At 41.5% G+C, this 16,032-nt stretch overlaps 1 protein-coding gene across 6 annotated transcripts in view; it reads left to right on the forward strand.

Annotated features, from left to right (window-relative positions):
* Window positions 1–16,032, forward strand: part of LOC102211069 (serine/threonine-protein kinase BRSK2-like) — a 145,852-nt gene that overhangs the window by 89,507 nt on the left and 40,313 nt on the right. For all 6 annotated transcript variants that reach the window (XM_005747596.2, XM_005747598.1, XM_005747595.2 and 3 more), the window contains exons 3-6: window positions 6,052–6,137; window positions 10,366–10,506; window positions 12,638–12,754; window positions 15,338–15,371. In XM_005747596.2, the coding sequence (XP_005747653.1) occupies window positions 6,052–6,137; window positions 10,366–10,506; window positions 12,638–12,754; window positions 15,338–15,371 (378 nt within the window). The remainder of the gene's footprint in view (window positions 1–6,051; window positions 6,138–10,365; window positions 10,507–12,637; window positions 12,755–15,337; window positions 15,372–16,032) is intronic.

Genomic DNA, 16,032 nt, shown 5'->3' on the forward strand with positions numbered 1-16,032 from the left:
GGTTGCTTAATATTTCTGCTAAGTACTCTTTAAAATACCAGAATAGGGAGGATGGTGCAGGTTTAAGTTTATTAGATTGATCAGTATTGCTGAACTATGAAATATTTTGTGTGCAGTGTATTGTTTTACATACAGGTATAACAGAATAGCTTTAGTGTTGTTGTTTATTTAAACTTGAGTATGAACTTATACAAAATGCAGCAAGATATTAAAAAACAGTTTTATTGATTAAAAAAACACTATATCGGATTCATATCGGTATCGGCAGATATCCAAATTTATGATATCGGTATCGGACATAAAAAAGTGGTATCGTGCCATCTCTACTCAGCAGTATGTAGTATGAACCTCTTGAGATTTTAAATAAAGAAGCAGTTGGGCTGCCAGAAAAAAATGTGGGGCAGTGCTCAAGTCATCCCTGCATCTTTATTTTTCTACTGTCTACTATATGATGTCATTGAGAGCACAGACACCTCTGACAACAGAAGCCCAGCTCATCAAACCTTCTGCTTATGAGAAACAGCCAAGACGAATAAAGTTGGCTCAAAGAGTAGCATTAAAGGAGGAGGAGCTAAAGCCACTTGTTTAGAGAGTGGATGAACTGTCAGCCTGCATCAAGGCCCAGTGTGTGATACACAGCGACTATTTTTGAACGATGAGTCATGGAAAGCTCAGGTCCCAGAATAAAAATCCAGAGCTTTAAATGAGCAGAAGAGGTTGTTAGAAATACCAACAGCAATATATTTTTAAATTCTGCCTTTCAGATAAAGATAAGGCTCGAAAACGACTTTGAATGGGTTCAGCTTAGAGATACTCCATCTCTGACTGACAGTGTCCAAGATATGAATGTGCTCTAAAGCTATAATGGCTTTACATTAATGCATCATTAATGTTAATTCAATTTAAAGCCGACACTTCTTTGTGTCTTATAGGCTGCATTATGCATGCTCTAACTTGATAAAAGCTGATATGCTAATGCCTTTTTGATGACACTGAGCAAAGCCGGAGACCTCAATGGAGAGGATGAGGCAAAGTTAATTAAGTTGAGCGGAGATGGTGGTTGAAGGATAGACGAGTCTCCGACGTGATCACAGTAACAGTGTTTCACCTGTGCTGCCGCTCGCTTTTACTCCCACCCCACCCCCAGCCTTCTCTACGTGCCTTCACACTTTATTACCACACATTAAAAAACCATATGAGTCGTAATCGAGCTTAATAAATGTCAGCGTCGTAGCTCGCACGGGGACGGCCGGGGTTCAACGTCTGTTTGTCTTGTACATGAGTTTAATTAGCCTCTGCCATGCTACAGTGTGTGCCCGATTGTGTGAGGAGATGAAAATGAGGCTAATTAGATGTGATAGCAGGAGGCTGGGCTGATGTGCTGCACCTGCAGCCATCCTGCTTTGAGAGCGCTTGTGGGAGGTGGGAACATGCACACCTCGTTACCTAAAGTGTGCTGACCATAGATTGCATCGCCATAATGTTAAAAATACTGACCAGTGAAAGGTATAACACCAAGACGTGTACCTCCTACCTGAACATTGTTGCAAACTAAGCACACTGGTGGCATTTACACTGTCCTGTGGGAAAGTGCAACTAGACTGAGGAACAACAAAGAGTTCATGGCATTGGCCTCCCAACACATCAGATAGCAATCCAAACAATCATCATGTGCCAGGACAAGCCTGATCCACTGGGACCTCACTCCATATCCCTGACAACGGAAGGATCTGATGGAGAATTTGTCAGAACAAGTTCCCGAGAGAACCCCAGAGCTCCTGGGTTCATTCACGCTCCAACTGGTCAGAGCTGTTATGAGAAGCACACAATATTTAATCCTGGTAGTTTTAATGGCTGATTGTTGCACAGACAAATGGATGAGATGACAACAACAAAAAATCTGCAGTAAGGTTAGGGTTAACCGCCACCAACATTAGCAGGACGCTTACATTAGAGCTGCTTATTGTGTGTTTTGTTTGGGTTTCTGGCAATGTGTGGAATTACCACAATTAGGGAGGGGATAGGCTAACATATGAAACAGGACATGACTGCCGTGTGATGCATTTATTTCAACAAAGTAACTGTATTCTAATTATAAGTTATTTAAGCGGTAACTGTAACAGAATACAGTTACTCATATTTTGTGTTTTAAATATGTAACGCTGGTACATGTACTCTATTACTCCCCAACACTGCCTGCAGGCAAGATTTTTGAACGTTGGCAGTGCAAATTGCATATTTTCCACACAATTCCATAACTTCCAGCTCTGTCACAGGGAAAGGAGTGAGCCGTGTGGGAGAAATAAATGAGGATCCATGTGAAGGTGGTTTATTGTAACATAAAATACAAGGAGAAAAATGGCAAAACAGAGCTAAAGCTAAACTGTACTGGGACAAAACTAAACTACAAAACAGCAAACCAGAACACGAACATGAAGGCGAGTCAGCAGAGGCATATGGAGGGTGATAGCAGGGAGAACACACGGTAGATTCACAGACAGACCAGCAACCAGTGCACCAGTAGACACACAGGAGAACACAGGGAGACAATCTGAATACACTCACATGAGACACAGACCTTCACAATAAAACAGGAAACCCCTTCACAAAGACGCAGACTAAACACAGAAGTGAACGTACACTAAACATAAGACACAAACCCTAAAAACGAATAAACAGAAACAGAGAATTCTAATAATAATCAACAAAGCGCACAAAAATAAACCAAAACATAAGAAACTCAGACCCAGAACCGTGACAATTACCAGCATTGACAACGCAGGCAGCTTCAGATATGAAGTAAGATTTGTTTTTCATTGGAAATGCAAATAATGTAGAAAAACTTGATTGCATTTTATATTATCTTCCACAGACCATGTGACCATTGTGAGGAAAAGTTTTTACATTTAACACTTCATTCATAAAGTGACCAGAACGTTGTCCAGCGGGAAAAAGAACCTTTTTTCTCTCATTTCTTAACTTTGTCATCCGAGTGCATTTGACAGCTAGCCTGTTGTTTTCTGTTTTTTACCATCACACAGTAAAGCTTTGTACTGCAGACCAATAGTAACCGCTTTACAGCTGATTTTAACCTTATCATGTCAGCATCTTTGCAGATTCTTTCAGTATTACTGTTGACATGGATATTTCTCTTTACTAATCTTGACTTCCAAATATGACAGCAGCTCGCCTGATATTCTGAAAAGCCATTTAATTAAACTCATGGACAGTTTTTGTTTTGGAGAGCTGGTCTCACTTGAGTTTGCTTCATTGGGCTCTATTTGCATTTGTGCAAAAAAAGAAAAAGGTTAATAATTATTTTTAGTTTGCTTTGAGGGCTGAGAGAGATCGAGCATAAAACACACTGAGTACATCCTTGGCCTCTTTTACTGCCTCCCGTTTCTACCTCGACCACACATAGACATGTTGCAAGGGTGTCTGTTGAAACAGTGATGATTGAGGGAGGGCAAAATGATCAATATTATTATTTTCTGTTAATGCAGCTTAAATTTCTTATATCAGAACGATTAAAATCAAATGTTTTATGCCTTTGCAGCCAACAGACCTGAAAAATTAACCTGATGATATAAAGAAATGCGTCGCCTTTCTCACCAGCTTTGGGAGAACAGTTGCAGGTTAACCAGAAGAAAGGGAAATGCTGGCGTGGTCTGGGAAACAAATACTCCAAAGATTAAAGGAAATTCTTCTCTTATTTGTTTGCTGCAGCCAGCACAGCTCACTGTGACCGAGCTTTGATAGAAACAGAATGTCATTTTCAGGCGTCCTCTGCCTGCTCTCTCAGACCTGTCACATCACCCTAAGCAGGAACACCAGAGGATCACTCCCATCTCAGGCAAGCCTGTTGACACATAAAGAGCAGGAAGCGTGTCGTGAGGACAGAGTGAGTGATGACGGACTGATGGCATTTATGTGTTCTCCTGCTTAAAGCACAGCAGTGATGAGACTCTGCAATCAATAGATGTCAGTGGTGTAGTGTAGATCCCCACTGACTTCAACACTCAAAACGGCAACAATCAAGCAACTCCCCTTTAAGAAAGCACTTGGTGACAGTGGAAAGGAAAAACTCCTTTTTAACAGGAATAACAGGCTCGGGGAGGGACGGCCATCTGCCTCGACAGACAGCTGATCATCAGTCGTTGTACAGGTTAGGCGCTCACAGTGTAATCAAGTCAGAGTGTGACACACTGAGCTGTCTCACAGTTCAGTTTTATTTATACAACAGCAGTCGCCTCCAGAAGGTAAGGAATACGTATCCGAGTATCCGTAATCTGTGTGCCACGTCCAGATCAATGTGTAACTTTTATGCAATGAGTGTTTTTTGCGTATTTTTGGTGACATGGAGAAGGTAAAACATGCCTTTATTTCAACATGGCTTGACTACTGTGATGCTGTTTTTCTGGAGTCAGCCAACGATCTCTTGCTCGTCTTCAGCTCATTCAAAATGCTGCTGCCCGCCTCTTAACTGTTACCCACAGCTACGAACGTGTAACATCTGTCCTGTCTTCTCTTCATTGGCTTCCTGTTCGTCACAGAATTAATTTCAAAGTCCTAACACTGGTTTATAAATGCCTTAATGGTCTTGCTCCCCCATACCTTTCCGAGTTACTTCAGCCTTATATTCCTTCACGGACCTTCAGATCAGCTGACCAGCTGCTGTTGGTTGTTCCAAAATCAAGGCTTAAACGTAGAGGAGAACGAGCCTTTTCAGTTATGACCCCAAAACTTTAAATATTAGACGGGCACCTTCGTTTCCTGTTAAAATGCTTTTGAAAACACACCTTTTTTCGATAGTGTTCAGACTGGCTTGAGTTGAAATGGTTTCTATGTGTTTTATTATGTTTTATGTGAGTGTCAGTGGTTGTATGTTTTGTTTCTGTACAGCACTTTGGGCAAACTTTTTGTCTTTAAACGTGCTATATAAATAAACTGGATTTGGATCTTCTGTCTAAAACTGCAATAAATCAAACTACCATTAAAAATGAGAGATTGTGATTTCTTTGTCCCCCTATGGATTCAGCATTCATCGCCCTCTGGTGGTTTCCTTCCTGTGTGATAAGCTTTGAATGTTTTCTGCTTTCAGACTGGATTGTCTGACTCGACATCACTCTTGTTCCCCGTTTAGCGATCTGTCCACAGGATTTACATTAGAGCAGCAAACATAAATGGCTCCGAGATGCTTAATAAGATATCAGACTGTGGGTGTCCACAGAGAAAATAGTGCTATACTTTACTTTGTGCAGCACAGAGGTCTAAACTCTGTTTACCCTCCGGCCTGCTGAGGTGCCAACTGGCAGTAAATCCTGAGCACAGCAGGCAGGTTAGCACTTAAACAGCTTTGGGCAACATCTGTGCAACTACTGTATCATTTCATGACACTCACCTGCTGGCAACAATGATTTAAAGCTCCTCTCATATAATCTGCTGTTATGTACTCTTCTGCAACACGTGTTTTGCAGGTTTTTTGGTGGGGCTTGTTTTTTAGATAATAAAATATCACTCAAACAAAATAAAGACATTCATAGCGATGTGTGTGCATATTTGAAATGAGGCAGCCAGTTGATTCTGCATTCAGACTGCTTCCTGTGAATCGGTCAAATACTGGAATCCTTCATCTAACACGAAAACATGTTTGTGTCCGAACATTCGTCCATCTCTTCAAATCAGGAGACTCAAAAACTGAAATGAGTCATCGAGCGTTTTGCTGTTCAGATGTGTAATCACACACTGAGCTGGACGCAGGATGAGTAATCTCTGCTCTGACAGTTCAAAATAAATATATAGAAACATCCTCAAGTGTCTGAGATGTGCAGGCGCTGTTTATCGCAGCCGTCGCAGAAACGTGTCTGTTTGTGTGGCCGTCTCGGGCACATTAACAGTCACCTCTGTGGTATCACGTCAGCTTTTAAAGTTAGACAAATGTACAAGCTGAAAGTGTGAGAGACTTTTAGCCCTCATTATTAGTGTTGTTATTCAGAACATCGGGTTGTCTGCTTCCATCTTTTTGAATCTTTTTCTTGTGTTTGTCTTCAGGTGGAGCGGGAGATAGCTATTCTCAAACTCATAGAGCATCCTCACGTTTTAAAGCTGCACGACGTCTACGAAAACAAGAAATACCTGTGAGTATACCCCTCCCTCAGTCAACACTGTTGACACACTCTTTTTTTAAAATATAATGTGTGAAAATACAGTTTTGTTTTTCTTTATTGTTTAACAGAGTTAGGAGAGTTTGTAGGCTTTGAATATAGCAGGTACTGCGTTAAAGCAGCGGTCCCCAACCCCCGGGCCTCGGACCGGTACCGGTCCGTGAGTCGTTTGGTACCGGTCCATGAGAATCGAGGCTCAGGTGTGAAATGTTTGGTTTTCAGGGTTTTTATCGGTTTTCAGCGTTATTTTGTTATCATTTTTATCGTTAACTCGGTTTTCCTGGGTCTTTTCACCTGTGTTATGAATAAATCTTCTTTTTTTCGGTACCGGTACTAGTTTTATTTTGTTGTATTTATCCGCGACACCTTAAAGGCCGGTCCGTGAAAATATTGTCGGGCATAAACCGGTCCGTGGCGCAAAAAAGGTTGGAGACCGCTGCATTAAAGTGCTCGTCCAAATGTTAATGTATCCAGGAGAACTTTAGCTTTGAACTTTTTAACTCGCGCTGCCACAAGTTTCAAATAAAACTGACTGATAAGTGTGAAGTAGTCAGACTCGAACGTCAAGGAACGTGATGGGGAAGCAAACTTAGGTTTCCAGAGGTGAGCAATTTATTTACAGTGAACTCCATCTTACGTGAAACTTAACAAAACTTCCCCCCAAAGTAACTAAATTAACAAAACTCAAAGTACATGGATGTGGCAACACAGCTCACCTCTCCTCCCTCAGTCTGGCAGAGACTGGCTGTGTATAGGCCCATCAATTTCCCTTCAGTTAGTGCAGCCAGTGCCACTCACTAGAGCTGACGGACCTAAAACTCTACACAGATGACTAAGAATGACAAAAACCTCCTCTCACTTCTGATTAGCACATTTACACAGCTAAACGGCTCTATTTATAAAAACAAAAGATTCAACAAATCCATTCGGACCTGGAAACAAACAAAAGGAAGCATTTCTATGGTAGAAGAAACCCCTCCTCTAGGTTCAACCTGCTGATGTCATATCTGACATCATCAGCACTTTAAAATGAGGAAATGCTAGGCGGGCCTTTCCCCACACCTGACCTGCATGAAGACTGAAAGAAAGAACAAAGTATGAACAAATGACTTAATCTGCAACATAATAAAATATAAAGAAACGTGTAACTGAGTATTTACCTTAATTTGCCAGCAACAGAACGCTTGCACAAACAAGCCCAGGTTAGTCGGACAGCAGTGTTACTTTGACACAATAATGTGCATAACGTGCAAGAAAAGTCAACACATCTGGGACCCGTGGAGAGCATTACAATTGCTCATCTACTTTGTCACAATGAGCATGAGGCCAACTCAAATTAACAACAGCACGAAGGCCTTTCATCAGTCCGCTTAAACCTGAAGAAATCGAACCCATTCATCCAGAGTTGAGTTATAAAAATATAAAGTAATATAAAATGCTAATCTAGTAAGTAAACATGGTGTATTCTTAAAATGAATATAGTCATTATTAGACACATTCATTTTCAAATTATGGGTAATAAATTTATTCATTTTTTTTTAGATTAAGTCATTCATTCATCCTCAACTTCAGGCCTCAAAGATGATTCAGACACGGTGTCCATAAACAAGCTTGGAAACTGTTGCTATTGTGAATCCACAGAGAACGATGCTACACTCTCATATTAGGAGAATTGTAATTTTGCGACGGCTCTTTAACGGCTGACAAACAGCACTGATAAAGCAAACGTCTAACTAACAGTCGGCAGCACTGTACAACAGTACAACGTTTACACGAGCAGCAATCTGAGCTCCGGGTTTTGATTAGAAATGCTTCTTTGGTTCCCGTCACTTTAACCGGCCCCCGGCGACTCAAGCGTTCGTGTACGGGTTTTATTGTATACATTAATCTCATGCATGTGATGGCTGCGCTCCAGTGGCGTGGCTTAATATGTTGTTCAATAATTGATAAAGGTGCTGCTGTCAAATGGAGCGGGAATTTGTTTTCTTAATGTTGCGAGGACGGGGACGAATGGTCATCATGGATGCAAACAGTTTGAAATTCTCACACTCACAAATCACGCCCGAGCGTGTTTCTAATTTAAATAGCTGTGATGGGTAAATGCTTGAGCAGATCCCTTAATCTGCTAATAAATCAGACCCCGGGGAGGACGGGCTGCAGGAGGAGCCGGCTCAGCACAGGAGATGGATAAAACCACAAACCCACATGGGTTGTGGATTTTCTCAGGGATTTATGTTGTGCATCAATGTGGTGACTGCAACACATCACAGCTAAATACTCTTTAGTTTATAACCCAATTATTTCAATAATGCTTCTTTCGATTTGAGGTGAACATGAACCAGAGGATCTGTAGGGACTCGGATGGGAAGTACATTTAATGTAATGTTACATGATTGGAGGTTCTTTACTAACAAAACTGTGGGAGATCTTTTAGTTTTGGTCCAGTAAATTACACCGATTTCTGTTATCGTGTGTTTTACTTTACTGTTTTATAGCAAAAATTGCGACGGCTGAAATAAGGTTTGTCATCTCAGGTTGTGTTACATTTCTAGGCAGCAATCAAACTGAAAGCGACTGACCACGAGAGGTCGCCTTTCTCGAATTGTTTCTATCTGCAGAAACATTCTGGCTAATCCGAGGCGTGTTTTCAACACATTACTGATTAGTTCAACACACAACTAATCATTCCCTTTATATGTCTATGCGTCTTCTTACTTTGCCTTGGAGTCACAACAAAAATGGAAAGCAGGCCGATGTTCGCACACATTGCAGAGGACGGGGTTCAGACGCACCCTAAACCATTGGTTGTGTGTCTTCACTCAAAGTGTTCGGCTAAAAGTCCCTCACACTTTCAGCTTCTACATTTGGCTCAGTGGCACGATGTCACATGCACGTGGTAGTGGTCACACAAACATTTCTGCGACAGTTGTGATAAAGACTTGCAGCTGCAACACAATTTATTAACCTTCACTTCATCACTTCAAGATAATGATCTTATCTTTTGGAGGGAAGCAGCAGAAAACAATGAATTCTTCTAGGAGACGGTTCTTTAAGAACCCCACGTTGCAGACACGTGGCCAAAGACTTCTTACTAATTTATGGCCGTGGGTTGTTTTGGCTTTGTTCCTTATATGTAGTGAGCTGTCAGGACAGGTTAGTATATTAATTACAACAAAAAGTGGTCATGTTGAAGGTTTCTCTAAAATATTATTATAAAAAGAAAATTGGGCTAAAAATGTGTTTATGGTGATCAAACTGCATCTCAGTAGCCCTAAAAACTGGCTTTTGTTACAATGTGGGAAACTCCATTATCAATCAGACATTAACTGTCCGGGTTCTCAGTCACCATCAGTGACAACTCTAACTGCACAAAAAGCCAGTTTTTCAGCTCAATTCAATCCAGTTTTATTGATATGAACAGTCACCTCGAGCAGTGATTACTCTCTTTGTGTTCTAATTGCAAAGTGTTGGGAGAGCAATTGAAAACATTTACATCTTCTAATAGGGTTAAAACTGCTGATGACATCACAGGGTTAAAATGCTAATGTATAACTGTAATACTAATGTACAGCAGTCCCTCGTTTGTCGCGGGAGTTACGTTCGAAAAATAACCCACGATAAGCGAAATCCACGAAGAAGCCAACTTTATGTTTTTTACAATTGTTAAAGATGTTTTAAGGCTGTAAAACCCGTCACTACACACTTTATACACTTTTCTCAGACAGGCGTGAACATTTTCTCTCTTGTTTACTCACAAAGTTCAAACCTTCGTAGAAGAAGAAGTCCAGTGTTATAGAATGAAACCAAAGGCTCCCGCAGGTGACGACGTTTCGTCGACATTGTTGTTTGTTGGGGAGAAAACTTACAAACACACAGTGCAGCACTTCAGAGTCGCACTGCTAGGATCGAAGATTTATGTAAATTTGACAAACTGAACACATTCTGTACTGTACAGGAGACACGGCACAAGATTGATTGACGGTGGTCTACAGCCAACACAACACAACACACTGTAAAATACAATAAATAGAAAATAGAAAGTATGCAAAATTGCACAAAAAACCCGCAAAACAGCGAAGCCGCGAAAGGTGAACCGCGATTTAGTGAGGGACCACTGTAGACATGACTGCAGCAGTAACTGCTCCTTGTTTTACTGGTATTGCAGGTTTCAGAGGTTTCCCGTCTCTGTCTTCTTTTGCAGATACCTGGTGCTAGAGCATGTGTCTGGTGGGGAGCTTTTTGATTACCTGGTGAAGAAAGGCCGGTTAACACCGAAAGAGGCTCGAAAGTTCTTCAGACAAATCATCTCCGCTTTGGACTTCTGCCACAGCCACTCCATATGGTTTGTCACTCAGAGACAAATATTGGGTTTTATCAGAGGGTTGGGTTTTAGCCAGGAGTGCTGGGGAGAAATGGACTTTCCATGTAACTCTGTTCTACAGGGCAAACATCAGGGTGCAGTAAAACAGATAATTTATCACAGCAATTTGTAATAATACATTTTCAAAATTACACCAGTGTGTGGGTGAGTCTCAGGTAGCTCCGCCCACACACATCAAACGGACCAGGTGAGGCCAACAGGTGTTTTTACTAGGACATGGAATCATTTATGGCACAATGTTTGAAGAATATATCTAAGCTGTGCTTCACAGCTCTGCTCTGAGCCATTATAAGTGCGACCGTGCACAATGAACTGATCTCGTTGCCTTTGCTTAAACGATGGGGACCAGGTCTGCAGCCACTCTCAGGAAGTTGCTGCCTTCAAAGCAACTTTGGTGTGTTAATACGGCAAAAATAGGACAGGCATCAGTCTGCTATCAGTGTGACTGAATGAGGTCAAAGGGCAATTAAATGTAATCTGTTTGCATTAATACGCCAGTTAACTGTGATAAATCTGCAAAAATTGCAAGTCTGTGTCGGTTTCTTCAAATCTTTTGTCATCCTCACCCCACACAATTAAACAAAATGAAGTGCTCAGTGTCCAGCTGAGTCTCGTATTGCAAAGACATGTTGCAGATTTGAGGTCAGGCTGACTGCAGCGTGAGGGCAAAAATCTCTTTACCAAATGCAGTATCGTAAAACTGAGGCAGTCATAATGATAGTTAACAGAGTTCATTGCCCCGGCCTGCTTCTTCACCTTTGAGGGAATTTGCATTTAGTTTAATGTGCACTTAACGAACTAATAAAACGATCAAAGCATTCTTACTGTAGTTTATATTCTAGGGATTGTTTATGACTTTTCTATCGTTTCTACAAACACTGGAGTGTTTGCTCCATTCGGATGTGTGAAGAACGGGTTTCCTCCTGCAGCCTCTTTCCTCATCAGCTGCAGCCGGCGCTGACTTTAGAGGCTGCAGCTCCTCTTGATCTCTTTTCATCTCTGAGACCACCTTTAGTTCCTCCACACATGACTGCAACACAAGAGCAATTGCACATCAAACATGTTCTGCCTTTGAGCCTCAGCGTTAGACATCAAGTGTTCGACTTTTAAGAAGCACATTTATTCTCCGCTGTGTGTTTTCTGTAAGAAAGACGCACAAAACTCGAGCTCTGTATGTCTGCGTTTTATGTCCCTCGCTGGTTTTAAGTAAAACTCTGGACTCGTATTTGACTCTTTCAGTCGCTGATGAGTTGCAATCACCTTGTCTTGATTACAGAAAACATTAAAGGCCGTTTCCCTGAGGAGGTCGGGACATGACTGCGAAAGCTGGCGCAGCTCTGATGACCTTCTGTATTCACTACTTTGAGTCGAGCCTCGTGGGACAATTTAAAACTGCTAAACTGATCAGTGTGGAACAGATTCTTACAGTGCATGATCCTGGTGTACTGTAGAGGCACCAGTGTTCACACTGGGAACATCACAAAATGGGAAAATGAATATTACATTTTTAAAAGATGGACGTCCCATCACGTGTTATTCTCTGCCGCCCTGGTTTAAAAGCATCAAGCTGATCTGGCTGTCACCATCACCCCTGTCCTAAAGCATAGCATGCTTCATCCTCCCACGTGACTTTAATCAGAACCATAATTTACAAAATCAATTTGTAGACTCGACTCTCTATAAGTAACGTGTTCACTGAGGTCACAGAGCAACTGAAGAGTCATTTTCCAATAGTACTTTGTAATGTCACCATTCCTGAAGGATCCTGTGGACCTCAGCGTGCAGACAATAAGACCTTGAATAAAGGTTAGAAACCAGCCTACGCTCCAGGTTCAATTATGTGTTTACTTGTTCTTTACTTGCCCTCAGACTGTTTAGCACCACCAGGGTTGCAGCTGAAAATATAAGGCCCATGTGCATGTAGAGTCATGGCTCCAGCTGGGCTCAGATTGTCTCTTATTATTTCCTGCTGTGATGTTTGTCCTGTTGAACAGAGTCATATAACCAATTCAAGTCCCTTGAAAAGCCACCACCAAGAAAATGTATCACGAGTAGACTCATGTAAGGATCTGTCTTTGCTGTTCTCTGGCAGCCACAGAGATTTGAAGCCCGAGAACTTGTTGTTAGATGAGAAGAACAACATCAGGATAGCAGACTTTGGCATGGCGTCTCTGCAGGTCGGGGACAGTCTGCTGGAGACCAGCTGCGGGTTAGTATTCAAGTTATTGACTTGCAAATTATACCAAGTGAATGTCTGACACATTATGCTTTGAGTTCTTTATAACGAGCACCAAACGTGAACATGCTGAACAGAACAATAGATGTTATTACTGTTCTAAATGTAATCCATGGTTATTATTTACACATCTTGATTTGCATGACTTTAAATCCCTTTAACTCGCCAGTCTTTCCATTTACCTCTCAGCTGAAAACCTGCTTTAGCTCTTTGTTTCTGACTCTCTCGAGAGACATAATGGTTCACAGTGTCATTTTTCCAGCATCTTGTTAGAACCAGTTGCTATAAATCAAAGCAGTAGAAACCTTTCCTAGTATTTTGTTGTGTAGTCTTTGTGGGCTCTACAGGATATGTGCTGGTCAGCTGTAGGCCAAGCAGCATTTCCCAGAGTCAGCCATGTGGAACGGCTAAAGCTTGGCTGCTCTGGCTCAGAAATGCTGCACAAAGCAGGAGGGAGACAAATCTCTGCAGTCTAAGTGCTCCAGTATACAAACATGTGGACAGTTTGACCCTGTGCTGTACATGTTGTGTGCTGGCTGTGTGTCCGAAACGCCAATAAAACAAAATATGATGTGGAAATGTTGGCAAATCTGACATGTGATGTACCGATACATGCCGAGTCTTTCTTTGGGGCGTACCTCATAGTCTGATAGGATGGATACTGGAAATCTTCCATATAACTGAACCAGTATAGGGCGTCCTTTACTTCTGGACCTAGTTTAGACTTCTGCACATGGATTTTTTATCTGCATATTTTCAGTAATTTCTGGCTGTTTGCTGGGCATTCAGTGCAGCTGGCAGTACACGTGCATCGATTGGATTCAGTGGGGCTTTCGAGTCGTTAATAGTCTTCAAGCTCACGCTGACACTGTGTCCGTGTTGGGGTCTGTCAGATTAGTCTTTCGCTGAGCGATCCTTTAAATATCTCTCGTAAGTCAAAAGATTCTTTCACTTCATGTGACGTTAATGGAATTCATTAAATGAGCAAGCTGCCTCCAGCAGGAAGGATGAAAATTAGCTCGGGTGTAATTAGATTGCAGTTAGTGTATTTTGACATGACTGTGTTTGAGTAGTTCAGATCGACTGGGTTTACATACATTATCATAATTAAGTATGTTGCGAGTGAAGATGGAGTGTGTGTTTACTCTGCGAGTTTAGATGGGATGCTGCTGGAAGAAGGCATGCTCTCTGCTTCATTTATTCCATGATGAATCCGCACAGGGAAGCTCCAGAGTACAGTTAGTTCTGCTGCAATTGTGCAATTATTAGATTATTTAGAATGCAGACATGAGAGGAAATACTAGAGAATTTTTTTGTGAAAAATGACCATGTTTCAAAAAGCAGAAAGTGCAATATTTAAACAGGAAGGCAAAGAGCACAGAGCCCACATTTTGGCACCGTGCATTGTCAGTACTTAACGCTCCCTTTGACTCTATCACAGCTCGTGGCGCTCTTTCTGCAGCACTTCAGATTCTTTCACTTTCTGGCATATTTTCGCTCATTGCTTCTGCAAGTGTCTGCTACGACTGTGAGATTCTTTATCCATCTTCCTGCACTGCTCTTTGAACACTCAGATTTTCACTGATGGGGGTTGTGAACTGTGAGAAACATGGCAAAACTTTTGTGCCTCTTCAGGTCATCTGTTGTGGATTTTGAAGGATTATTGTTCTATTATAGAGGATTTTCTCTTTGAAATAGTCTTGCAAAGTCTGACAACCATCACAGCAGAGATGGTTGAATTCATTCTTCCATTGACCATCGTTCCACAGTCTGCAGAAAAGACTCCTGCAGTCCAACGAGTGGTTTGGATATCTTACAAGCTGTTATTAGAAACTGAGGAAATTGCACTAGCGGCATAGCAATGCAGTGATGAGCAATGTAGCATCACAGCAAGACGATTCCTGGCTCAAACCTCTGGTCGGGGCATTTCTGAAGATGTTGCATGTTGTTGGTTTCCCCTTACAGTTCAAGGCCTTTCGCCCAGTGTCACCTGGGACATGGATGGATGGATCCACTGGGATGGATCGAAGCTGACTTCTTCTTTGTGGGCATCAGTTATGCTAGTTTTCAGAGTGCTATTAAGCTGTTTAGGGCCTTGGTTTCAGAGTCACAGTATCAGAGGCTTAAAGACATACCTGCACTTGACAGATATGCTCTTAAAGGTCTGGCACTATGATAAACGACATAAAAGAAAGCCCATGTCGCTTTTCTAAAGACATTTTTTTGTCTGTCTTACTACAACCTTTTTATGAGTTTGTATAACTTTTGTTTAAAATTATTATTATTTTTTGCCGTGTGTTGGATGCTGCCGTGCGTTATCCAATAAGCCGAGCCACCACAGCACAAGATTCTGTTTTGAGGCTGTTCGATGTTATGTAATACTCTTTAAGCATAAAGAAATCTGTCATGCAATAAAGACTGATGTCATTATTTTAATGCATGTGAGGTAAAGACTTGCGTGTTTCAAGGAACTGCTATCCAGAGCATCAGCTGATACTTCCCCAGTGTATTTATTGTGCTTCATGTTGTATCCTGAATGGCCGCCTCTTCTTACAGATCTCCACACTACGCCTGCCCAGAGGTTATCAGGGTAAGTGCTCGCTCTCTTCTTGTCTGTCTCTTTCTTTCATTCAATAATAGGAGCTCTGAATCAGAGTGGCTCTTACATCACTGCTCCATCCTCTCTGCATTCACCAGGCTTCCTCGTTCCCTCTCACTTGTGCGTCTCTATTGCCATATTTCTTTTTATTCCTACTTCCAGCTGCCCATACCTGTACATCTTCATAAAGTCAAGACTTTTTCAGTTTGATCCCTTTTTCTGTGATAGGGTCTTAGTTTTGATTATCATGGGGCACTTCTATCAGCAGTATGCCCCGAGTGAGTGCTCTGTACTCTCTGAGGGAAAGGGTCGTAATCTGCATGGTTTATTTTTTTATTAAATATTTCTCCCAAGTCGAAAACACAAAGTTGCTGTTTAAAAATGACTGTTTCAAATGTAAGAAATAGACATTGTTTTTAGTGGACAGCAGCCCAGCTGTGTTTCTATGCTGTCAACATTCAAAATAGTTAAGCATTGAACACATGACTGTAAAATCAAACTGCGACAAAGGGCGATACTTTGGTTCTTTTCAAGGTTTAACCCCCAAAACATCATTAATTATGAGCATTTGTGATTTAGTGTTGTTGTTTACTAATAATTCTTCATTAACAATTCTACAGTGGCTTGCAAAAGTGTTCGGCCCCCTTGAACT

Source organism: Pundamilia nyererei, unplaced genomic scaffold (assembly GCF_000239375.1).
Source record: "Pundamilia nyererei isolate P.nyererei 1_Seehausen unplaced genomic scaffold, PunNye1.0 scaffold00200, whole genome shotgun sequence".
Taxonomy (NCBI): domain Eukaryota; kingdom Metazoa; phylum Chordata; class Actinopteri; order Cichliformes; family Cichlidae; genus Pundamilia; species Pundamilia nyererei.